The sequence below is a fragment of the Suricata suricatta genome, chromosome 15 (genome assembly GCF_006229205.1).
Source record: "Suricata suricatta isolate VVHF042 chromosome 15, meerkat_22Aug2017_6uvM2_HiC, whole genome shotgun sequence".
NCBI lineage: Eukaryota > Metazoa > Chordata > Mammalia > Carnivora > Herpestidae > Suricata > Suricata suricatta.
The window spans coordinates 15,820,187-15,845,155 of NC_043714.1; the positions used below are offsets into that span (position 1 = coordinate 15,820,187).

The 24,969-nt window shown below is 41.2% G+C and overlaps 2 protein-coding genes and 1 pseudogene across 4 annotated transcripts in view; all 3 read left to right on the forward strand.

Annotated features, from left to right (window-relative positions):
- Positions 1–12,602, forward strand: part of LOC115278786 — a 39,589-nt pseudogene extending 26,987 nt beyond the window's left edge.
- A 9,095-nt stretch (positions 12,603–21,697) lies between these two features.
- Positions 21,698–23,830, forward strand: RRS1 (ribosome biogenesis regulator 1 homolog). Its single transcript, XM_029923507.1, has one exon. The coding sequence runs from the start codon at positions 21,799–21,801 to the stop codon at positions 22,894–22,896; it is 1,098 nt and encodes a 365-aa protein (XP_029779367.1). The 5' UTR covers positions 21,698–21,798; the 3' UTR covers positions 22,897–23,830.
- A 918-nt stretch (positions 23,831–24,748) lies between these two features.
- ADHFE1 (alcohol dehydrogenase iron containing 1) overlaps positions 24,749–24,969 on the forward strand; it is a 30,140-nt gene continuing 29,919 nt past the window's right edge. For all 3 annotated transcript variants that reach the window (XM_029923875.1, XM_029923876.1, XM_029923877.1), the window contains exon 1: positions 24,749–24,837. In XM_029923875.1, the coding sequence (XP_029779735.1) occupies positions 24,779–24,837 (59 nt within the window). In that variant the 5' untranslated portion in view covers positions 24,749–24,778. The remainder of the gene's footprint in view (positions 24,838–24,969) is intronic.

Consider the following 24,969-nt stretch of genomic DNA (forward strand, 5'->3'; position numbering starts at 1 on the left):
AGGAAAGTGCATGGACCTTGAGGGTGTCATGCTGAGTGAAGTAAGCCAGGCAGAGAAGGACAGAAACCATATGTTTGCACTCATAGGTCTAGCAGGAAAACAGGAGAGACCTAATGGAGAACCAGGGGGAGTGGAGGAGGGAGAGAGAGTTGGGGAGAGAGAAGGATGCAGAACTTGAGAGACTATTGAATGCTGAGAATGAACTGAGGGTTGAAGGGGAAGGAGGAGGAGGGAAAAGAGGTGGTGGTGATGGTGGAGGGCACTTAAGGGGAAGAGCACTGGATGTGGTATGGAAAACAATTTGACAATAAAATATTATGGGGAAAAAAACTAAAAAAAAAAAAAAGAATATGTCAGGCTCTATGTGAACTGGAGATTTTTACGAGGCATTGAGGCGCAGTTCCTGGCTCTGCAGAAAGGATTTAATGAAGTAATTCCGCAGCATCTGCTGAAGACGTTTAAGGAGAAGGAGTTAGAGGTCAGTGTATTAATGTCGTGACATCGTTTAGTATACCAAGGAAAGGCTGGGGGTTTTCTGTTAACTTAGAGGAAAGGCCTATCGCTGGTGCTTTTGAAGCTCCATTGTGCGCTGCTGTGAGAACTGGTCTCCCGGGAAGGTCTTCCGAGCTTTGGAATTGCTGCAAGGAGGCCAGCTCTCTTCTCCTGTGAACATTTTAACTTATTTGTCCAGATTATCCTTTCTTATTTTCAACTGATTTCATGTCTTAGGTGTGCATTCTTCTAATGTTGTTTTCTTTTCCCTAATTAAGTGGCTGTTGATTTAACTAAATAAAACTTCATTACTTTGTCTCTAAAAAAAAAAAAAAAAGCGCACAGACTCTGATAACTATCTGGCAGCATCTTTTTTTTTTTAATTTTTTTTAAAAATTACTTTTGAGAAAGAGAGAGAGAGAAAGCATGAGCAGGGGAGGGTCAGAGAGGGAGGAGACACAGAATCCAAAGACAGGCTCTAGGCTCTAAGCTAGCTGTCAAGAGAGCGCCCAACACGGGGCTCAAACCCACAAGCTGTGAGATCATGACCTGAGCTAAAGTAGGATGCTTAACCAACTGGGCCACCCAGACGCCCCTCTCTGGCAGCATCCTAAGCACCTGCTCTTGCCTGGGCCCTGGTGCAGGTGACAGGAGAGCACAGGGGAGGCCCCAGGCCAAGGTCCCCTGGGGAAGTCACTCATCTTCTCTGAACGTAAACCAGAAAGGGCAGTAGCAAAGAAGGAAACACTGACTTTTAGTACTTAAGTTTATAAGTGTATCACTCTTGGCAGGCAGTAAGTTTATAAGTTATCTCATTTTATATTTCCCACTGGCTACTACTAAACAGATCAGAAAGCACTTCATAAATACTGAGATAGCCTTTCAAACTTTTATCTTCCACTTTATTTAGATGGCACTTCATTCAGATCTTGTTTCCTCCTGGCAGGCACTGAATCTTATTCACAAAATAGTGAGGTACATGACTTCCCTTCTTTCCACACATGATATGTAGGAAGCACATGGCCAAGAAGAGTACTGGGACCAGTGAGGGAGTATGTAAGAGAGACAGCAAATACAAGTGCCAGGCTACATGACATTATTTGGGAATTACTGCCAAACTCTATATAAGCCTTCCCATAATGGCATTTTGGTTTTTTCAGTTGGATTACCAATCCCTGTAACACAGGCATCTTGCTGTTTTTCTCTGGCACTTGGTATTCTGTTGCATTGGACGTTCACCAAGTAGTTGTTGATTCATGACTGATGCAAACTAGAAAGTGTAAAAAAATAAAGGTATCCCACCTATCATGTGTCCATTTTCAAGGCTGCAAATAGCATGAGATGCTATCATGAATGTTTAATGGAAAAGCTACAGGGTGCAGTTTACATATATAGCTAACCTGGGAGCTATAAACAGGAAGAAGAATATAATGTAACAAAATGTTCTCAACACTTACTAGCTTACAAGAAATTGAGAAATTACGATTTGGAAGGTATTGATAGTGTCTGCTAAACCATCTTGTTATTAAATATATTGTCAAGGGAATAAATCCTCGTGTTGCATATTGTAAGAAAACAGATTTATACAAGATTCCAAAAGGAAGAAAAGAGAGGGGAAAGGATATTTGGTAAAATATCCTTTGTTAAAATGGCAGTTGCCATTTTCCCTTTATTTTTATAGCTGTTAAAAGACAACAGAGACAAAAACTAGTAGTCATTAAAAATTTCAGACTATATATATATTTATACATACAATTATATAATATTGCCTTACTTGGCAATTCTTTTTACAACAGCTATGTGAGATAATTCACAGAATTATGTCAAAGGGATCTCTAATTGCTCTAGTAAAAACTTAGAAAATAATTTAATTTCTCCACAGGACCATATCCAATAAGTCAATTATGACGAACTAGCTGACTGTGAACTCTAACCTAGCTAACAACATCCTGTGTTTACTGGAAATACCAATGCAATGCTTCAAGCAATGAGGGGCAAGATAGGTAATTAGACTTTCTTTCTCTCTCAAGAGCCCATCAGTAGCAGGAAAAAAAGACCTGAACTCAGCAACATCACCACCATCTTCAGAGCAGACAAGGAAGGAGACAGCTAGAGGCTATGGCACGCCTCCTCTCTGGGCCCTGCTTCCTTGGCCTTCTCAGTGGCGCATGCACATCCCTCCGTCATTATCTGCTCTGCCAAGTGCCACCAGCCTCCATAATTCAGGCTCAGATCATTTTCCTCTTGAACTCAGGCAGCAGTCTCCTACCTACCTGGACTCCTACCTAAAGCTTCTTTACCCTTGACCACCTCCAGACTGACATTTCCATCAATCTATAGGCTTCAATCACTTCACTACATCAACTCCCTAATGCCTACAGCTCCTGGAGAACAGAAGCACTGTCTTTCTCACTCCTATATCCCCAGTGCTGGCATGGCTCTTGGCACACAGTAGGTTTTCAGTAAATGACTGAATAAATGTAACACAAAGTGGGACATGCAAACCCCTTTGCAATCCGGCTCCATCTAACCTTCATAGTCTCACTTTTTGCTATCCCTTCAAGTGTTTCACAGTTCAAAATTGTTTTCCCAAACACCCAATGCATTTTCACATTTCTGATCATTAATGGAGTTACTCTCTGTTTAAGATATTTCTCATCCACTTCTATTGTCACCTCCTCGTTCACGTGAAAGTGCTCTGACTGATACACATTAAATGAATCAATGATCTAACAACTCTCATGAGATACCTTGCCTCTATTCCTGCATCTCACGGTCAGGAATATTCTATGAACACTGTTCTCCCAGCATCCTTCCTGGCAAGATTCATATTCCACCACTTAATACTGACTAAAACTAGCTATGTGATCCTGACCAAGACTCAGTTTCCTTATTTGTTTTTAAAAATGTGGTTGGGAAATAGATTCTGGGATGATTTCAGCTGGGTCTATGTTTTTAACACTCTCATCCTTAGTTCTCTCACTTTTGATAAAAGATCTGGAAATAAAAAACTACACCATGTATTCAAGAAAACAGAAAGATAAATCAGCACTTATGAAACATTTTGTTTCATAAAAAGAGGAGCAGAAAAATAGACCAGAAAGGTAGGTTGGGGGCGGATTATGAATACATCCAAGTGTCATGCTTCGTTCAGTATCATTTAACAAGTGAAACAGCTAATGGGGGAAAAGGGTGTGTGTGTGTGTGTGTGTGTGTGTGTGTGTGGTGTGTGTGTGTGTGTGTGTGTGTTAAAGACAGAGGCAACCTTACCTTCATCTGAGATAGTTCCAAAGGAAACTGAGCAGAGCAGCCAGTGGAGGACATCTTGTTTACAGCACCAGGAGGACGCAGCTACTGCAGAGGAAACTGGCTTTTGTAACGAAGCAGGGGACAAGGCTAAGACTGCCTAGGAAGAACCAGCACTGGAGCGCACTGAACCTCCCCAGCACTGAGAACCACACTGCTTAAAGAGACCTCAAATTCTGACCCACACTGGATTCAACTCCTCTCCCCCCGCAGCTGACATGAGCCTGTGGACCACACTGGATTCAACTCCTCTCCCCCCGCAGCTGACATGAGTCTGTGGACCACACCTGAATAGGTGCTTTCTACTGAGGCAGGTTTAATGGCAGAAGAAACCTAAGATCTTTAATAAAAACATAATGACAAGTCTTCCATACTGTTCTCCAGAGTGGCTGCACCAGTTTGCATTCCCACTACCAGCTTAAGAGGGTTCCCCTTTCTCCACATCCTCGCCAACACCTGCTGTTTCCAGTATTAATTTTAGCCACTCTGACAGTGTGAGATGATAGCTCATGGTAGTTTTGATCTGCATTTCCCTGATGATGAGTGATGTTGAGCATCTTTTCATGTGTCTGTTGGCCATCTGGATGCCTTCTTTGGGGAAATGCCCATTTTTTAACTGGATTATTTGTTTTTTGGGTGTTGAGTTTTAGAAGTTCTTTTCTTTTCAATTTTATTTATTATTTATTTTATAAGTACTTTATATATTTTGGATACTAACCCTTTATCAGAGAGGTCATTTGCAAATATCTTCTCCATTCCATGTCTTTTAGTTTTGGTGACTGTTTCCTTCACTGTACAGAAAAATTTTTATTTTGATGAAGACAACTCTTGGGTAGATTTATTTAAAGGAAAGAAATGTGTCTGGGCAAAGTAAAAATTAAACATCACTTCTGAATATAAAAGCTACAAAAAGAACCCCAAAACTAGTACTGCTGAAATACAAAGTAGCCAGCATGAGTAGTAAGCTGGAAGATCTCTAAGATCAAGTGGAAAAATATGACAGAGAGAAAAATACAAATAAAAGGAAATCATTCATGAAAAGAAACATGGAAGGCAGTTTCAAGAAGCCTGATATGCAAATGAAAATAAAGGCATTCCAGGGCACCTGGGTGACTTGGTTAAGCGGCCAACTTTGGCTCACGTTGTGATCTCACAGCTCCTGAGTCGGGCTCTGTGCTGACAGCTCAGAGACTGGAGCCTGCTTCACATTCTGTGTCTCCCTCTCTCTCTGCCCCTCCCCCAATAGCACTCCATCTCTCTTGCTCTCAAAAATAAACATTAAAAAAATGTTTTTAATAAAACAAAGGCATTCCAGAAGGAAGAAAAGGAATAGAAGAAAAGCCACAATAAAATAACAGGAAAAAATGATCTTTTTTCTGAGCTAAAAAAAGACTTGACATTTCAAATAGCAGAAGCACATCAAGTACCAGACAGAACTAATGAAAAACGACATATTTAGGCACATTCTGGTGATATTTCTTAACGCTAAAGATTTTTTAAAAATTCATATAAACTTTCAAAGAGAGATCAGGTTACTTTAAAAGGAGAGAGAATCAGAACTGCTATCACAAGCCTCATAGATAGTACTAGAGTCCAGGAGAATAAAAAGAAAAGGAATACTGTTTAGAAATTTTTGAAAGCAGTGAATATAATCCAAGGATTCTATGTCTGGCCAGAATATCATTTAAATGGAAGCTGGAGAGCCTTCTCATTGGTGGGCCTCTCCCTGAGGCCTCCTTCAACCTGCCTACACCTGAGTGAGTGATAAAGCTTTGAATTACTTGCTGTCATGGCTCTGGTGGGATATGTCTTGACATGAACGCCTTTAAAGGAGGGAAGAGAGGGCCTAGCAGTGAGCAGGGCCAAATCACAAGAAGTTGTAGAAGGGCATTTTCAAACATAAAAGGACTCAATTCATACCACATAAGTATAATTTTTGAAGAAATAATTAAAGACAGAATATCTCAATTCAAAGAAGATTAAAATTAAGTAATAAATTCATTGTAGAGGTCTAAAGTATAAGAAATAGTGGGGTCCATGAATCTAATGAAATATATAGTTACATCAAAATAAAATAGACAGTATTATGTTTACATAAGACAGCACACCACTCAAGAGCAGGAATGAAATCAAAAGACAAAGTGAACAATATCTTCAAAGTGCTGAGAGAAAGTAACTGTCAACTGAGACTTGCACGTTCGACTAAACTCTCTTTTCTTAACTAGGGTAAACTAAAAAGACATTCTCAGATTTAAAAAATATAAAGAGTTTGCCATTAGAAAAACTTAATGAAGGAATTTTCTAAGCATGTACCCAGGAAGAAAAAATAGACCCAAAAGAAGTGTTAAGAGACAAAAAGAAAAAAAATGGGGAAAGATATTGCTAAATATCTACACAAATTGATAAATTTAAACATATCATCCGTAACTACAATAATGTCTAACTTAGGAGTTAAAAAAAATAAAACTAAGGGGTGCCTGGGTGGGTCAGTTGGTTGAGAGTCTGACTCTTGGTCATAGCTCAGGTCATGATCTCATAGTTCACAGATTTGAGTCCCGTGTTGGGCTCCATGTTGGCAGTGCAGAGCCTGCTTGGGATACTCTCTCTCTCCCCCTCCCCTGCTCACAAGTGTTCTCTCTCTGTCTCTCAAAATAAATAAACATACATTTAAATAAATAAATGAAGCTAAAATACTGGCCAGCAATAGTAAATAATTTGATGGAGGAGTGATCAAAGGTCAGTACTTTCTGCTATTCAGTCAGGAGTGTTAAGACACTGATTAACCTCATACCTCATTAAGTTAAATATAAATGGAAAAAATCCAAATGAAATCTTCAAGAGAAAAATGGTGCCTAACCTCTAAGTAATTTTTTGAAAAATGGAAGAATAAAAACAAATACACTATCATTCAAAATGAAGAGCAAGAGGAAGATGGGGAGAAGAGAACAAATTTTTAAAAGGCAGATTAAAACAAATCCAAATATAGCCTAAATTCCACTGAATGTTAATTATTTAAACTTCCCAGTTAAACAATGAAGACTGTCAGGCAGATTTTAAAATTTCAGCTATATACTACTCACTAGAAACATACCTAAATCATAAAGACATAGAAAAGCTGAATATAAAAGGAATAAGAAATATACTTCAGGAAAATACAGAGAACTAAATGAAATTCAAAGTATCATAAATCAAAATGTTGCAGGAAGCAGTGAAAGTATTACTTAAAGAGAAAGGTACAGCTTTCAAATACTTACATATTAAATAAAGTGTGAAAACTAATGAACTTAAGTTGAACTACAGAAGTTTAAAAAAAGAATAACAGGAAGCGCCTGGGTGGCTTAGTTGATTAAGTGTCTGACCGTCGGCTCCAGCTCAGGTCATGAACTCAGTTTGGTACGAGCCCCACGTTGGGCTCTGTGCTGGCAGTGTGGAGTCTGCTTGGAATTCTCCCTCTCCCTCTCTCTCTGCCCCTCCCCTTCTTGTGCTGTCTCTGTTTCTCTCAAAATAAAAAAAAGAATAAAATTTTTAAAAATAATAACAAAATAAAATCTAAGTTGAATGAAGAATAAAAGCAGAAATTAATAAAATGGAAAATGAAGATACAACAGAGAATATCAATTAAGCTGAAAATTGATCTTTGTAAAAACATAAAATAGAAAATCCTCTAGTAAGATTGATCAAGAAAAAAAGAGAATAAATAAAATAATGTTAGGAGTGAAATGATGGTTATAACTTTAAATAAAGAGAAGAATTTTTTAAAGGCACTATTATAAAAATTCTATGCCAATAAATTTGAGATGTAAGAATAGCCAAATTTCTAGATATATATATCCTACTAAAACTGTTTTAAGGGGTGCCTTGGTAAGCTTAGTTGGTTAAGCATCTGACTCTTGATTTCAACTCAGGTCATGATTTGATGGTTGGTGACATCAAGCCCTGTGTTAGTCTCCATACTGGCCCGTAGCCTGCTTAGGATCCTCTCTCTCCGTCTCCCTCAGCCCCTCCCCTGCTTGCACATGTGCATGCATGCGTGCATTCTCTCTCTAAAATAAAAAATAATCTAATAAAATGTAGCTGTTTAGAGAAATCAAATGGCCTTATCTTCTAAAATACAATCAGAACTTTAAAATCACTTAAAGATAATACCAAGCCTATAAAATTTTATAGGTGAATTCTACCAAACTTTCAAATAATCAGATGTTCCAACCTTGCAGAAACTCCACCAGAGATCACAAAAAAAGGAATACTCCCCAATTTAGCCAGTGAAGTTACTATGTAATAGTGAAATCCAAACAAGGATATACAAAGACGAAAAATTACAGGCCCACCTCACCCATGAACATAGATGTAGAAATGTAAACAAAATGCAGGCAAACCAAAGCTAGCAGTATAAAAAGACAGTATATCATAATCAAGCTGGGTTTATCCCAGAATGCAAAATCTATGAAATATATAACTATAATTAACCACATTAATAGATTAAAAGAGAAAGACTATATGAAAGTTTTAATTAATACAGAAAAGTTTTGATAAAATTCAACACTAACTCATCAAGAAAGGTTCTGCAAACTAGGAGTAGAGTTTCCTCACCCTGTACAGGGCATGATTATTTATGGCAAAACATTATGGAAGAATTCCTTGGAAAATCAGGAAAAAGACAAGTATACCTACAATTCCCCATCTACTAAACATTTTACTGAAAGACCTAACAAGAGCAGTAAAATAAGAAAACATAAAAAGTTTAAGGTTTGGAAAGAAAACAAAAATAATCATTTTCACAAAAGATATTACTTTATACATAGTAAATAAAAATAAGTTATTAGAATTAATAAAAAGAGTTTAGCAAGGTTGCTGGATATAAAATTAATATTCAAAAGTCAACTGTGCTTCTACACAACAGCAAGTTTCAAACATAGCTTATTAATATCATTTATAAGAGAAACAAATAGATATGGTACCTAAAAATAAATCTGAGAAAAGCTATATAAGACATTTATGGGGAATTACTGACACATTAAAGAAAGCCTAAATATATGGAGAAATGTGTCATGTTACTATATAGAAAGATTCAATAATGTTGAAATATTATGACGTCTTCCCAAACTGATGCAGATATTCCAATAAAAATTTCAATAGTGCTTTTTCAAGAAAACCAATTCTAAAATATGTATCAGAGAGCAAACCCCAAAATTAGATAAGACATTTCTAATAAGAATGAAATGGGATTTTTCCCAGTGGTTAGCTAGATTTTTTTTTTTTTGGAAGTTACACTAATTAAGATAGTATTGTGTTGACATAGGGAGAGACAAAATAAACACTGACACAGTAGAAAACTAAGAAACACAACTCTGTATACATTACAATGATACATACCAGAGATGGCATTGTTGGATATTAGGGAAAAGAATGGACTTTTAATTAAATAGTGCTAGAATAACTGATTACAAGGAAATAATAAAATTGGATTGCTATTTTACACCAAACACAAAAATCACTTCTAGATATACCCATGTGTAAAAAGCAAAACTTTAAACATTTCAAAGAAAATATAGTACATCTATGACCTCAGAGTAGATTTATTATACCAGACACAAAAATCACTAATAAAACAAAGAATGTAACTATATAATAATTAAGAATGGCCCAAAAAGTTTCCCATAAAGACAATTAAAACAAGGGCACCTGGGTGGCTCGGTCAGTTGAGGGTCTGACTTTGGCTCAGGTCATGATCTTGCAGTTCATAGGTTCAAGCCCTGCATCAGGCTCTGGGCTGACAGCTTGGAGCCTGCAGCCTGCTTTGGATTCTGGGTCTCTCTCTTTCTACCCCTTCCCTGCTCATGCACTGTCTCTATCTCTCAAAAATTAATAAATGTTAAAAAAAACTTTTAAAGAAATAAAGTTAAAACATAATCCACAAGCTAGACTACACACACACACACTTTAATAGAAACTTCTTCCAAATAGGGAAAAGAAAAAAAAATCCATGAAAAAACAATCAAAGGATACAGAAAGATAATAAATACATCACAAGATATTAATTTCACTAATCAGAAAAATGCAAATTAAAAGGTAATACCATTCTTTATTACAATACAAGCAAAAAATAAAATACTGATACTACCCAAAGTTACTGAAGTGATATTTGGCCCATCACATTTCATACTTCAAAATTCTTACAAATACCACACATTATGCTACCACGAATTTCAAGTGGCAAACACCACACTTCTATTTCAACAATACTATAGACTAGATAGCTTGACATTTTCCTGCTATAAAACATTCAAAATGACTGGCTAAAATAGGAAAACATAACTTTAAAATTCATAGCGGAAAGGATATGAAAAGGAAAATACAATACCAGGGGTCAAAAGCAAATAGAGAACTGGAACCAGAGTAGTTTAAAAAAGCAGATGTGGTAGCAGCCCTAGAAGGTGAAAATGATGTAGCACTCTTCTCTGCAACCTACTAGGGATTTGGTTTTACTGCTCATGAGGAATAAGGCCTTGAGCAACATGAGGTGGGAAGTTAAAACCAAGATGCCCAGAGAAACCAGGATTTCTGAAGAACCTAGATGAAAGGGTAAACTAGAAAACAAATTTAATTACTAGTACAAGGAAATTATCATAAAGAATCTTGGGGCACCTGGGTGGCTCAGTTGAGCGTCTGACTTCACCTCAGGTCATGATCTCAGTTTGTGGGTTCGAGCTGCACATTGGGCTCTATACTGACAGCTCAGAGCCTGAAGCTAGCTTCTAATTCTGTGTCTTCCCCTCTTTCTGCCCCTCCCCCACTTGCTCTCACTCACTCTATCAAAACTAAATAAACATTAAAAAATTAAAAGAAGGAGGAGGAGGAGGAGGAGGGGGAGGAGGAGGAGAAGGAGGAGAAGGAGAAGAAGCTTGTCTGACCTGGCCTGGATTAGCTGTGGGGGTTGAAAAAAGTCCTACCTAGAACTCTGCTATGGACTCCTTCTCATGTAGGCTTGGGATTTGGATTTATACAACCCAAATGATTAGAAGTTCCCAAACCAAGTTATTAATATAAAAAGCATTCCATGCTGACGATGAAGCAAACCCAAAACTTTACTGGGAGGACATACCCTACATCCAAACCACATAGGATACCTACAGATAAAGCCCTGATGAAGACAAGCACACAATTCAAAACTACCAAACATGTAGTTTTGAATCAGCAGACACAACCAAAGCACTATTACACTCTCAATGACTTCAAATATTAGAACAGATAAAGGCATATAGAATAAATATCCTGAAATATTGAAGAAGCAAAAAACAAACTTGAAGTATGAAAAGAACAGGATACTCTACGAAAAGACTTGAAAACAAAAATTAGGCTTTCTAATCAAAATCAAAAGTATAATGTGTTTATTAAAAGTCAATAGATAATTTTTAAAAATTAGTTTAGATACAGCTGAAGGGAGATGCAGTGAACTGAAAATAAAGCTCAGGAATTACCCTCAAGGCAACACACAGAAACAACAGACAAAGAAAGGATTAACACTTGGAGGACAGAACAAGTTCCAATTTATTTACTTATAGTTTCAGGAGGGAAAAACATAAAATGGCAAATATAAGATTCAAAATTATTAGGAATATTTCACAGTTAATAAGAGACATGAACCCTCTAATTCAGGAAAGAAGTCCTAAATGTGATAAATAAACACAAAGTCTGAAACTTAGAGACATCATGGTGAAACTGCAGGTCCCAAAGGCAATGAATGAGAAGATCTTAAATGAAGCCACGGGGAAGAGGGACGTCATGCAGGTTGGGTTCTCCAGAGGCAGACAGTGGGACGGAGTTTTGGGTACAAAGTATTTATTAGGGACCAACTCCAGTGGAAGCAATATTGACCAGAGGAAGACGACATACCGTGATGTGGCCTGACAAAGCTTCAGTCAACCCAGCAGAGATTCAGGGTCTCAAATTAACCATCAGCCCTATATTGGACTGAAATAGTCAGGCCTTTATATCTCTATCTTTTTTGGTCATAGAATGCAGGCTGACCCAGGAAGGATGTGAACTCAGGCAATGCAGCTCTCTTCAGCTAAGAAAAACCCTGAAAGAGCTGACAGGTAGACACTGTGTGATGTCCCCACAGTTGGAGAGCATATCTCTCCTTGAATGGGGATCTGGTACATCTCTGTATCTACCATGGAAGTTATCTACATGGGAATGACAATTCAACAGACAGCAACAACAGAACTAAGAGGAAAGCAAATGGCAACCTAAATTTTAAACCAATTCATCATTCAACAGTACAAATGAAATAAAGCTATGCCAAAAAATAAATAAACAAAACAAAAAGTGCTCACCACTAACTGATCTTCTGAAAGATGTATTTCAGAAAGAAAGAAAATAAACCTAAAAGTGAGGGCTAAAATGTAAAAAGACCTGCTCCGTTCTGTCCTGGTAGGGAAAGCTTCAACCCATCCAGAGTATGTACAGACTACTACCAGGAGGTATCTAAACCCTCGACTTGGTGGGACTTCTGTAAAGTCTATTTCTAGATCTTCAAAAGGGGTAGATTCTTGGCACAAGTCACACACTGTTCACTTATTGTTGATGGTATTTGCCAGCTAGATGCCCTCTGAAGGCTGCTGGGACAAAGATGCACCCATCTAGCACCATCCTTGGTCTGAGTGGCCCCCTCGATTTCAGCCCATTTAATTTCTTTTTTAGTGTATTTGACGGGCTTGGCAGAAGGGCTGTTGCATTGCCCGTTTCCCTGTGGCCCCAAGGATGGTAGCAGTCTTCTTGCTAAAGGGGGCCATGGGAGGTGACCACAGAATATTCAGTCCCCGTGTCGACGGTAAAAGTCATAGTTTTGCCCCCTACTTTCATTTTGACCATGGGCTCATGGGGACCAAGAAGAAATGAGTCAGGTCCCCCTCAATCTGAATCTATTCCTGCTAGCCCTATGAGGTCTTTTCTGCAAGGTTCTTTTACGTATGCTGGGTTTCTGAGACTTTCCTCAGTTAGGACATTTATTTTTCCAGTGTCCTTTCTCTTTGCAGTAGGTGCATTGATCCCGGGCTAAGGAGGTCCTGGGCTTCCCCCTTTTGGTGGTGGGACCCTCTCTATCCTTTTGCATTCCTTTTCCTTTAAAACAGTGGTGAGGACGCTGACCTTTTCCCTCATCTTTTTCTTGCCTTTCCTCTCAGCAGTGTCCTCCCTGTTTATGTAGAGCTTGTTAGCAACCTGGATCTGGAGGCAGACTGTACAGACCCCATCTGTTGGCCTCTTAAGGGTTTCACACTCTCTCTTCAACTGTGTGATGTTCATTCCACTGAAACCCTCAAATTTTTGGAGCTTCCTTCTGATATCTGGAGCAGCTTGGGCCATGAAAAAGGTGTTTACTATGTGTTGGCTTTCTTATGCCTAGGGACCAAACAGAGTAAATGCAGTAAGCCTCAAATAGCCTCTCATAATAATCCCTGGGGGATTCCTCTTGCTGCTGAGTGACTGAGGCTATCTTGGTCATTCATGAGCTTCTTAGCCCCTGCTTGGATCCCCCGGCAGAGAGCTTCTTGGTACCGGTGGATGTGGACTTGTCCTTCTTCTGTAATGAACTCCCACATAGGACATTCTTCAGGTGCATCAGTTCTAGCCCAGGTTCCAGGATTGACAACCTCGGCTGGTGCATGCTCCTCAAGGTATTGCCGAGCTCCTCTCATAATTCGCCTCCTCTCTCCAGTGTTAAACAAAGTGTGGAGCAGCTGTTGGCAGTTTTTCCAAGTCGGTCGGTGGGTCTGGAAGAGGAACTCCTTTAGGGCTATCGATGCCTGCAGCTTTTCGGAATATGAGGGTGTGTTATGTTTCCAGTTGAGGAGACCGGTAGTGGAGAAAGGCTGGCAATGCATCGAGTGGCCAGGCTGGAGGGTTCCATTTTCATCACATCTCTCAGGTATCCCCTGTTCCAGTATCCCGGCCAGCACACCAGTCTCTCTCTCGTACGGGCATCTGGAGAGCACCTGTGCCTAGCCGAGAGCACAATCTGGCCGCTGGTCCAGAGTGGAAAGGATCTGTGGAGTCCGGAGGTAGTGGGGAGGCTGAAGGTGGCAGAGTATCCGAAGCCAGGGGGTCAGGTGCTGACAGTCTCAGGGATGCATATGGCGGAGGCAAAATTGGTTCTTCCTCCAGATCACTGGCAGGAATTTGCGGAGTTAGAGACCTCTGTACCCTAGCCTGTCCCTGTTCATTGCAGACAAATCGCACCCAAGGGGGGAGGGTTTGGGCAATCTCTAACCAGAATTCGATATACAGGGTGTCCTGCATCTCCAGATGCCACAGACCATTGGGACATCTAAGGTTCCCTCTGAAGGGGGCCATCATACCCCAAAAGTGGGCCATTCCAACTCACATAGGGTCCTTAATTTGCTGGTGGTCATCTTAATTCCATAGTCTCCCAAAAACCCCTTCTCAACGTTCTCAATCATAGTTTCAAGAACTGTGGGTTTGCTCTGTCCCAACCCTGTAATGCTCCCATGAGGCAGTGTCACAAACATAGATAAAGGGGTAGCAGTGCCCCCTCTAATGAGGAGACTGGTCAGATGCCCATCTGCCTGTGTCCAGAAGGAACTCAGGGGACACTTAGCTGTAGCAGTCTCAGCTTTGTAACTTACGATTGGAAACTATTCCAATGCCACCACAGACTGTATGACATTCAACATGGAATCGCAGATGGGCCCACATACCCCATGGGTTTTTGGGGACCTCCAGGGTGCCCACCCGTGGAGCCATAGACTCGAACCCAGCAGGCAAGCCAGACGGAGTCGCACATTCACACTCACATACACACCAGAGGTTATTACATTCCCTCCCACAGAATTCCTACCTGTGAAACCGCTGGGGTCTCTGGGGAGTGATCAGCTCCCCCTTCCACCACTACGGGTGGGCAGGACAGGACAGATTCAGGGCCCGGGCCTTACAGGTTTCCGACGTCATTTCCAGGTCCTCACTTGCCAGGTCTCCCAGTCCAGCAGAAACGCCAGAACGGGGCCAGCCCAAGGCAACCGAGTTGGAGACAGCCAAACTTTAGGCAGGATGCGTCTTCTCCATTGCGATTCCTTGTTCCCACCGCCTCACCGTTTTCCCAAACTGGTGGCAACAAAGGGCCAGTGCGGTTGGGTTTCTCGGTCAGGGAACCAAATGTTGTGGAAGCTGTCTGGATTACCCGGCGGAAGAACCAAGCGGCACTCAGAGATCTTAGAAGGGAGGAGGTTTATTTTACACTGAAGATCTCAGAGCAGATCATTCTCCAGAAGTCGGAGGCCACAGCTTTAGCAGAAGGAACAATTTATAGCCTGTTAATTCCACACTCCTCATTAATCAGGGACAGGTGTTTCCTATTAGTCCTGTCGGCCATCTTACAGCAGATTTTCCTGATGATTATAAATACTGGAAAATGCCAGGAACATTATTTATACATTCTAAATAGTAAGTCCTCCTTAAGCCTTTGAGGAAAGTACACACACCACAAGCAATAGGATCGTCTGCATTACAAGTGGTTCAGGGACCCAGATAAGACTGCAGTGCACTTCTGGATGCTGACAATGATACAGTGTCACACCTACTTGTCACTAAGGTTTTTCTCCTTTGCTTTCTTTAGCAAGTAAAAACATCTAGAAAAAGTGTAGACTACACAATTTACCCTATATGTGGTCATACTTTTAGTGTTTCTATCCATTGTTTTTATCTTTCATAAGATGTATTCTAAAAATAATGGAGTTACTAACAAAGATCAGAAACAATTCTAGGTTAAAAGGGATCAAGAATGATTGTTTATTTGGCATAACAATAACTTCACTCTGTATTCTTTATATTGCTTATGTGGGAAATTCAGGAGAAAAATTTTATTGGCAGATTAATACATGTTTACATATGGCTGATGACTGCAAAGACCAATTGAAATCTGCATGGCAATGAAGTTGCTTTCTTTAGGAAAAAGGAATTCAGGACTCAGTTGCCTAATCTAGCACAAATCTAAAGTTTTACAAAAATCATCCAGACTCTATTAAGAAAAACAGGGACGCCTGGGTGGTTTATTTGGTTAAGCGTCCAACTCTTGATATTAGTTCAGGTCATGATCTCACAGTTCATGAGTTCGAGCTCCACATCAGTTTCTGCACTGATAAAATGAGGAGCCTGTTTGGAATTCTCTCTCTCTCTCTCTCTCCCTTTCTCTCTCTCCCTCTCTCTCTCTCCCTCTCTCCCTCTCTCTGTTACTCCCCCGCTTGTGCCTTCTCTCTCTCTCAAAATAAATAAACTTAAAAACAAAGAAAAGAAAAACACAAAGAGATTCTTTGCTCATTGCAATTTACCTTCATATGTTAAAATAGAATAGAAAGTGATTTTTTAAATAACTGGATCTAAATTTCCTGTTACTGGATTCTTTGAGTGTAAAGATCCCTAAAGTTCTGGAACTTTAGTTTTCTTTTTATACCAATCTTGTATTCTTATACTGAACTTCTTATAGAGATAAAATCTAAAGCCTAGCACCAATCTCAATCCCTGGGTATTTAGTGAAGAAGTCTTACAAATGAAAACCATCAGCCAGGTGCTTATATATCTTATAGGTGCTGATAAGATTTTGGGTAATGCCATTTTCTTGGCAAACTGCATTTGCCAATTTTTGAAAAATGGAAATTATTGTGTATTTTACAGACAGCAAATCAACTCAAGTCAATTCTAAAATACTACCATCATTTTTACTATCCTATGATCCAAAGTTCCTTCTAGGCAAATGTACAATGTTCACTACTTATTCTATCTGCTTCGATACTAACCACACAAAATCTGAATGCTATGTCTTCTATGTTCATTTGTAAAACAAAACAATGGATTTTTATATAGGTTTCTAACTAAAACTGAAACACATGAATATGCAGATTTTGTCTATGATTGAGAATTTTTTCAAAATTAAATTTTCTCTTCAAGTACTTCCAAATTAAAATTATAAATCAGTAAAAATGAACCATGTGGAAGTAATGTAAGCATTTCAAGGGCCCTTTTCTGCTATTTTATCAAATTACTGGCACATTGAACTTCCTAGACAAAAATAATCAAAATAACTATGTTCACAGCAGGATTAAAGATCAAATCATCCCTAACAATTTCCGCTACCAAAAAGAGGCAATTGAGAAACATTTAGAAAGTAAATCTAAGTTAATGCACAATCCAAAAAATGGGGGGAAATGCTTACAAAAATTTTTTACTGAACAAAGTTATGTTTTGAGGAAACATAAAGGTATTAATTTTATGCATTTAAACCTTCTTGCCCCTGACTGGGGAGAAAAAATTTCCCTCTAGGTTCACTTTTGTTATTGAAATATTTCTCAACAGTTCCTACAAAAATATAATTGTTGACTTTTCTGTCCTGGGCCTCATTTTTACCATTCTTGAGAAATGTTCTTAAGACTCTAGAAAAGTAGCTAAGATAGAAAAATAGGAGTGGGGAATAAATATTAGAAAACAAGCATAAGGAACACCATGATGCCATGGAGTAAAGAGCTATTTGGGGCCAGATCATGACCATCCAAGACCAAGAATAATCATTATTTTGTTAGGTGGAGAAGGAAGTTCATGAGAAGAGTGATTTTGCCAGATGGGTAGAAGACAAATCTTCTGGACTGACCTGAAGAGAGAATGAAAGCACAGAGCTCTACGGATGCTCCTAGAATAGCTCCCTGGGTATCAGTCAGGGGTCCTGGCAGGAAACAGGTAGCTGTCAAGCTGGGTAATTTAAGAAAGATGAACAAAGGGAATATTACAAAGATGTGAGGCGTGGTTTAAGGAAACTCACAAAGAGCAGTACCACAACGGGGAGAGCCTGCGGCACCTAGGGAGCAACTCGCAGGTCGGCGAGCGGGCATCTCAGTGGGAAGAGCTGCCTGACTGGAGCTATGGCCTTTCAGAAGAAACAAACCAACTCGCAGCAATCTGTAGAGAGCTAGAGGCATAGATGCCCTCACCTGAAATTCTTTCTACCCTCTGATCCTCGGTCATTGCCACCTGCTGGCCACACCTTGCCGGAAGCCAGGGGCAGAAAGCAGAGTGGAGAGAGGATCTGGAGAAGCAGATGGAAGAGACCCAGTCTAAGGGTAAGGTTGCAGTAGTGAGAATGAGAAGGATACAGTACAGAGACAAATTTAACAGAACTTTTAGACTGATTGGATTTGGAGCTGGGAAAAGAAAAGTCAAGGATAACATCATAGTTTCAGGCTTGAGTAACTGGACTAGAATGATGATAGCACCATTGTATTCCCAATGTCCAACACAGCACCTTGGCCATGAAAGGCCTTCCATAAACTTTTATTGGGAGAAAAAAATGTGGAGGGATGGATGGTGGAAGAAACACATTTTCAGGAAGATGATGTGTAATGTAGTCTTAGACATACTGATTGAGTTTAGAGTATTGTGAAAGAGCCCACAAAGCAGTTGGAGATTTGATTCTGAATGTACCTTAGATGTACCTCTAAGAATGATCTGCACAAAAGTGGCAGCTGACACAATGAGAGTGGATGAAATGGCATAGGAAGCAGGTATAAAGAGAAAAGCAGAGTCTGATGACCAAACTTGGGATCTGTCTGCATTATGGGTCAAAAGAAGGAAAGGAAACCAGCAAAGGGAAAAAAACAACAGAAGATATACAACCATTTGCTGTAGGCTTTCTTTTTCTTCACACTAAAAAGTCTTACCTAACATAAAAATGATACAAATGCAAGCTGGAGACCACAACTTACCTACTTCCCTCATTTAAGAATTTTTCAAGCCATCTTACTAATTTTAATTTTCCTCACCTTGAATCTAACAGCCAATATTAATCTTTGTTTGAATTTAGAAAAGTTTATTTAGTAGGTTTATTCATTCAAGCAATCATGTATCAAATGCCTGTTATGTATCCAGAGTTATCATTGGCAAAGTAAAAGTAAAAATCAGTCTCCCATCATAAGGAAATTAAAATTAACTTGGACAGTAAAAAAACCAGTATATAAATGAAAAAGTCAGTCAGAGAAAGACAAATATATGATTTCACTCGTGGAATTTAAGACACAAAACAAATGAACAAAGGGGAAGGGAAGCAAAAATAAGATAAACACAGAGAGGGAGGCAAACCAGAAGAGAGTCTAAATACAGAGAACAAACTGACGGTTTGGATGGGGAGATGGGCTAAATGGGTGGTGGGTATTAAGGAGGACACTTGTTGGGATGAGGAGTGGGTGTTGCATGTAAGTCATGAATCACTAAATTCTACTCCTCAAATCATTATTACACTATATGTTAACTAACTTTGATTTAAATTTTAAAAAATTAGAATTAAAATATCATTCACCATAAAACAATTAGAGTTCAATTAAGAGCTGACACATATGATTCAAACCAAACAGCATTTCATACAGTGAGAATTCATACCATTTAATACCTGTTGACATCTGCCTTTTTTCTTCCTAACTCAGAAGACTGACAGAAGAGCTAAAACCTACAAACATGTACTTCTATTAAAAGCCCAATCATACTATATAGTAAATTTCTCTTAACCTTTTTTCTTCTCCACCGTTCCATACAGCTTCAGTAATCTTTGTATCTAGTGTCGGGAATATGGCAACCATTCAAATGTTTGTTGAATGAATGAATGAATGAATGAATGAATTGGAAGCTAAGCCAAGCCCGGAACAGCTATCACTGTCCATAACACTCTCCTATGGCGAATCACAAAACCTTTTAAGGGTCAAGGTAGTTACCTAATAAGGCCTTTGACCTAGCCTTAACCCCACAATAGGAGTGATATTAAAGACTTGGTGGTGAGTGTTAAGACAAAGGCAGACAAACTCCTAAAAATCCTAAAAATGCTTTTAGAAAAGAAGAGGGGCGCCTGGGTGGCTCAGTCAGTTAAGCATCCGACTCTTGATCTCAACTAAGTCTTGATCTCAGGGTTGTGAGTTGAAGCTCCACACTGGGCTACACACTGGGCATGAAGCCTACTTAAAAAAGAAGAAGAAAGAATATTGTAGCACACTGATGCATAAAATGCCCTCACTAAATGTTTGATGAGTGAATGAACAAAAGGGAGCTGAGGAAAGACAGTGAGCTCCAGAAACCAAACTCAGGGGGCAGGTACAATAGAGGGTGCTGTGTCTAGTGGCCTCTCTAGCTGAAACTAAACTAACTCTATTTCCTAGTGGATATGATATCTATGGGGTACTTTTCCAGTATAACCTCCTCTTCAATACTCCTAACTTAAAAAAAAATAATAATAAAAAAAAAATAATAAGGGCACCTGGATGGCTCAGTTGGTAATGCATGTGACTCTTGATCTCAGGGTTGTAAGTTCAAGCCCCACATATGGGGGTAGAATTATTCTAAAAAAGAAAAAAGAAAAGAAAAGAGCACCTGGGTGGCTCAGTCGGTTAAGCATCCAACTTTGGCTCAGGTCATGATCTCACCATTTGTGGGTCCAAGCTCAGAGCCTGGAACCTGCTTCAGATTCTGCATCTCCCTCTCTCTCTGCCCCTCCCCTGCTCACATTCTGTCTCTCTCTCCCTCCCAAAAATAAACATTAAAAAATTTTCTTAAAGTCCATAAACTGCACAATCAGCAGTATGCCTCCCCATCTTGATGTACATACTCATCATCCAGAGATCTCATTAAAAAGAGGGTTCTGAATCATTTTACATCTCCGTTAAGGCCAGAGATTGCAATTCTAACAACTTCCTGGTGATGCTATGCTACTGGTCAACAGACCACACTTTTTGTGTATCAAGAGCCTGAAAGATATTGCAGAGAATATGTATGTAATCTTAATGCTGGAGTTAAGATCCCTCTTGCTCCCAGATTTCCTGTTGATTTTACCACTCTGAGCCTTCCTTTGCCATCGATGGAATTTGGTGATTAACAACTGCTAACACTTACTGAGTGCTTACTATATACCAAGAATTAATGTTTCATACTTATCAATTTATGAATTGATTGGACTTAGGTGAAACAACCTGTCCAAAGTAGGTACTGTAAACCTAGATCTGATTCTAGGTAGTTTGACTCAAGGACCTGGTGTATAATCTCTGTATTAAAACCGCCTCTATAGTTTAGCTCCTAGAGCCATTATACTGTTTAATAATTGGTATTCAGCTAACATTTATTTAGCGCTCATATGTTCCAGACCACGCTGACTTGGACGCATACTAACTCATTTAACCTTATAAAAGCCCTAAGGTACTATTAGCACCCCATCTTACAGGTTTTTAAATACACCCAAATACCCAAAGATCCCACAGCACGGTCAAGATCGGAACTCAAGCAGTCTCAAGGCAGCGCTCCGTGCTCTTCTGCCACAAGCCTGCATAGTACGCGATCCGGAGCCTCTGGGCTACCAGACACCAGTTCGCCGACGTGGGCGCACCCTCGCGCCCACTTAGGGAGGTCTAATTGCCAGCCCCGGCTCGCTTGCAAAGCAAACCATATCTTCCACAGTTAGCTTTATGTGTACCTGTGGGAAGCGTCCTTCTCGACCCACACCCAGGGTTTTGGCAAATTATTACTTGTCTAATCCCAGAAAGAGCTGAAAAGCTAATATCCTGAGAACTGATTTACACTGAAATTGTTAACAGTCGCTGCGGGACCCCCTCAAACCCTGACCCCCAAAATTTGCACCACTCCCTGACACCGCTGCCTCCTGGGAGCCACAGTCCCAATTAGGCCTGGAATTTGTAGTCTGGACTCCTCGCGCCAGCACCGCCTACCTCTGGGCGGGCGCTGAAGGGCTTCCAATAACCCCATCTCCTCTCCAACACTGCTCCCTGCCGGCCTTTTACCGGGTTGCCAGGACCGTGAGCCCGTTCCGGGTGCTCCGGAAGTGAAGCTTTCTCTTCCGGAACAAGCGACTCAGCGACCGCACGTGGTTGCGTTGCCCGGGCTTCTGCCGGCGTTGGCAGAGCAGTAGTTTGAACTGTGTTCCCGGAACGAGTGAGCCCCGGCGGAGCCATGGAGGGCCAGAGCGTGGAGGAGCTGCTGGCAAAGGCCGAGCGGGACGAGGCAGAGAGGCTGCAGCGCATCACAGTGCACAAGGAGCTGGAGCTGGAGTTCGACCTGGGTAACCTGCTGGCCTTGGACCGGAACCCCCCCACGGGACTGCGGCGCGCAGGACCCACCCCGGAGGCCGAGCTGCAGGCCCTGGCGCGGGACAACACGCAGCTGCTCATCAACCAGCTGTGGCAGCTGCCCACGGAGCGCGTAGAGGAGGCGCTGGTCGCGCGGCTGCCGGAGCCCACCACCCGCCTGCCGCGCGAGAAGCCGGTGCCCCGGCCGCGGCCGCTGACACGCTGGCAGCAGTTCGCGCGCCTCAAGGGCATCCGTCCCAAGAAGAAGACCAATCTGGTGTGGGACGAGGTGAGTGGCCAGTGGCGACGCCGCTGGGGCTACCAGCGCGCCCGCGACGACACCAAGGAATGGTTGATCGAGGTGCCTGGCGGTGCCGACCCGTTGGAGGACCAGTTCGCCAAGCGGATCCAGGCTAAGAAGGAACGTGTGGCCAAAAATGAGCTGAACCGGCTGCGTAACCTGGCCCGCGCGCACAAGATGCAGCTGCCCAGCGCGGCAGGCATGCACCCCACGGGACACCAGAGCAAGGAGGAACTGGGCCGCGCCATGCAGGTGGCCAAGGTCTCCACCGCCTCAGTGGGGCGTTTCCAGGAGCGCTTACCCAAGGAGAAAGCGCCGCGGGGCTCCGGCAAAAAGAGGAAGTTTCAGCCCCTTTTCGGGGACTTTGCAGCCGAGAAAAAGAGCCAGTTGGAGCTGCTGCGTGTGATGAATAGCAAAAAGCCTCAGCTGGACGTGACGAGGGCCACCAATAAACAGATGAGGGAGGAGGACCAGGAGGAGGCGGCCAAGAAGAGGAAAATGAGCCAGAAGGGCAAGAGAAAGGGGGGCTGGCAGGGGGCTGGCGGCAAGAGGAAAGGTGGCCCTCCCAGCCAGGGAGGGAAGAGGAAAGGGGGCTTGGGGGGCAAGATGAATTCTGCGCCTCCTCGCTCGGGTGGCAAGAGGAAAGGAGAACACCACCAAGGAGGAAAGAGAAGGAAGTGATTTTCACCGTCGGACCCGCCTGTAAACAAAGAACTATACTACATGTTAAGTTCTAGGTTCGGGCGGGAGGAGGGGGGTGGTCAAAGCTGCTTCTGCTGCCTTCTTTGAGCTGGAGATTGAAGGAACTGGCTGCCCTCCCCGCCAAGACATATGTAAATGTTGGACCTTAACAAACTAATGTTTTTCCCACAACTTCTAGAATGTATTCAAGTACATAAGAATCAGGAAAGAATTTGGTGCCAACTGGGAATTAGTTCTATTTTTTAAAAGACATGTTTTCTTTAACTTTGAATATAGTGAGAGGAAGAGTTGGTCATATTTCAGACTCACAATTGATAATCTGCATTATTTTTATGACAAGTGTATCAAAGCAGAGGGGGGAACAGAAAGATTACATTTTCAAAACTGGACTTACAAGTAACTGTTGTGAAGGTTATTTAATAAAAAGTGTCTGTATCTAATGTTGCTTTTGACTTTTGGCTGTTGGTAGAAATCCTAAGTAAAACCAGGGGGATACCTGGTTCAGATTATTTTCATTTACTTTCTAAAAAACAGAAAGCTGTTATGATATGATTTCAGTGAGGCTTATTAGGAAAACTCATACTTCTTTTGGTATCAGATATAATATTGAAAGGGTAGTAAAACTGATGTCTCTTTGGAAAAAGATGTTATTGTTTTTTTACTGTGAAAACATCCTGTAAATTATAAATTTGGGCTTCACTAAATAATAGTAATAACTTCAGTGGGGTCTGTTTTGAGAAGAGATAAAGAAACCCACCAAATCTATGACTTATCTTTGATTCATTTGTCTGGTTTGATTAGGAGGTCAAATGTTGATAGCTATTATGGGTCTCTTTCCCTAATCTCAGTAACTTGTCTTTGTAAAAATGAGTATCTTCTTTAAAGGATTCATAATAAATAGATCTAGATTCCAGGAGGGCCTTTTTGCTGCTGTTACAGTCCGATGAGCCACTCTTATTCTGTCTTTTGTCTGACAAGTGATAGGAAATTAAAGCTGGGAGTTCATTTTGTCTTTTTTTCAGCGTTGCCTCATTTTTAGAGGTTACCCTTAGAAATTGGAAAAAAGATTCAAATTTCATAATACACTACTAAAAACACAGATGTCCAATTGTTACTGTCGTAGGATACTTTGCCATCATTGATCAACTCTCCCACTGGGACCTGAAGCACTTGGTCCTGCTAAGCCATAGAGTACAGTGAAATCATGAAAAGTTTGTAACTACTTATGAAACCATTTAATGGTACCTTAACTTCATCAAAAGCCAAACTATTCATAGAGCACTTAACACGTTTTAAGTTGGGTATGCTGTTGATACTGTTTCCTTTGGGGATTTTTCTGGGGTTTTGTTTTTAGACTTTATTTAGCAGTCGGACACAGCACTGGCCCCGTAAAAGATACCCCTTGGTGGGGTTTTTGCAAGGTCCTTATTTACTATTAAAACAATTCAAATGCAGTGTCTTAATAACTTAGTAGGAAACTGCTTTAGGATGGCAAAGTAGCATTTTGAAGGAATCAGTGGGAAAAGAATGCCCTTATTTCTCTCCCTTTCCCTACATCCCCAACATGTGAAATAATGGGTTTTAAGTAGACTTAAGGAAGTACCTAAGATCCTACAGAGAAGTTACCTTTACCGCAATTTCAGAGGTGGATGGTGAGACTGGAGCGAAAGCCTCGGAGATTTTGACCCGTGGGAAAATGGGCCTGATCCAAAGCGCTAATGCGTGACCGGGGACGTAGCGGAAAGGATAGGCTGGCTCGGCCTAGTGGGCGGGAGCAGGAGGGCGGCAGCCGGGATTGGCCGGCGGCGGGGGTGGACGTATAGGAGGAGGGGCCGGCTACTGAGAAGGAGACCCCGCGGCCATGGCTGCAGCCACTCGTGCCCGAGTCGCGCACTTGCTGAGGCAACTGCAGCGAGCAGCGTGAGTGCGGGGCAGACGGGAGGGGGACCGGAGGATGCCTACGTGCCCACGCTGTCCCTCTGGGTGCGACCCACCCGGGCCCCACGTGTTCTTCCTCGGGTTACTTACAAGAATTGGGGCTAGGCGAAACTG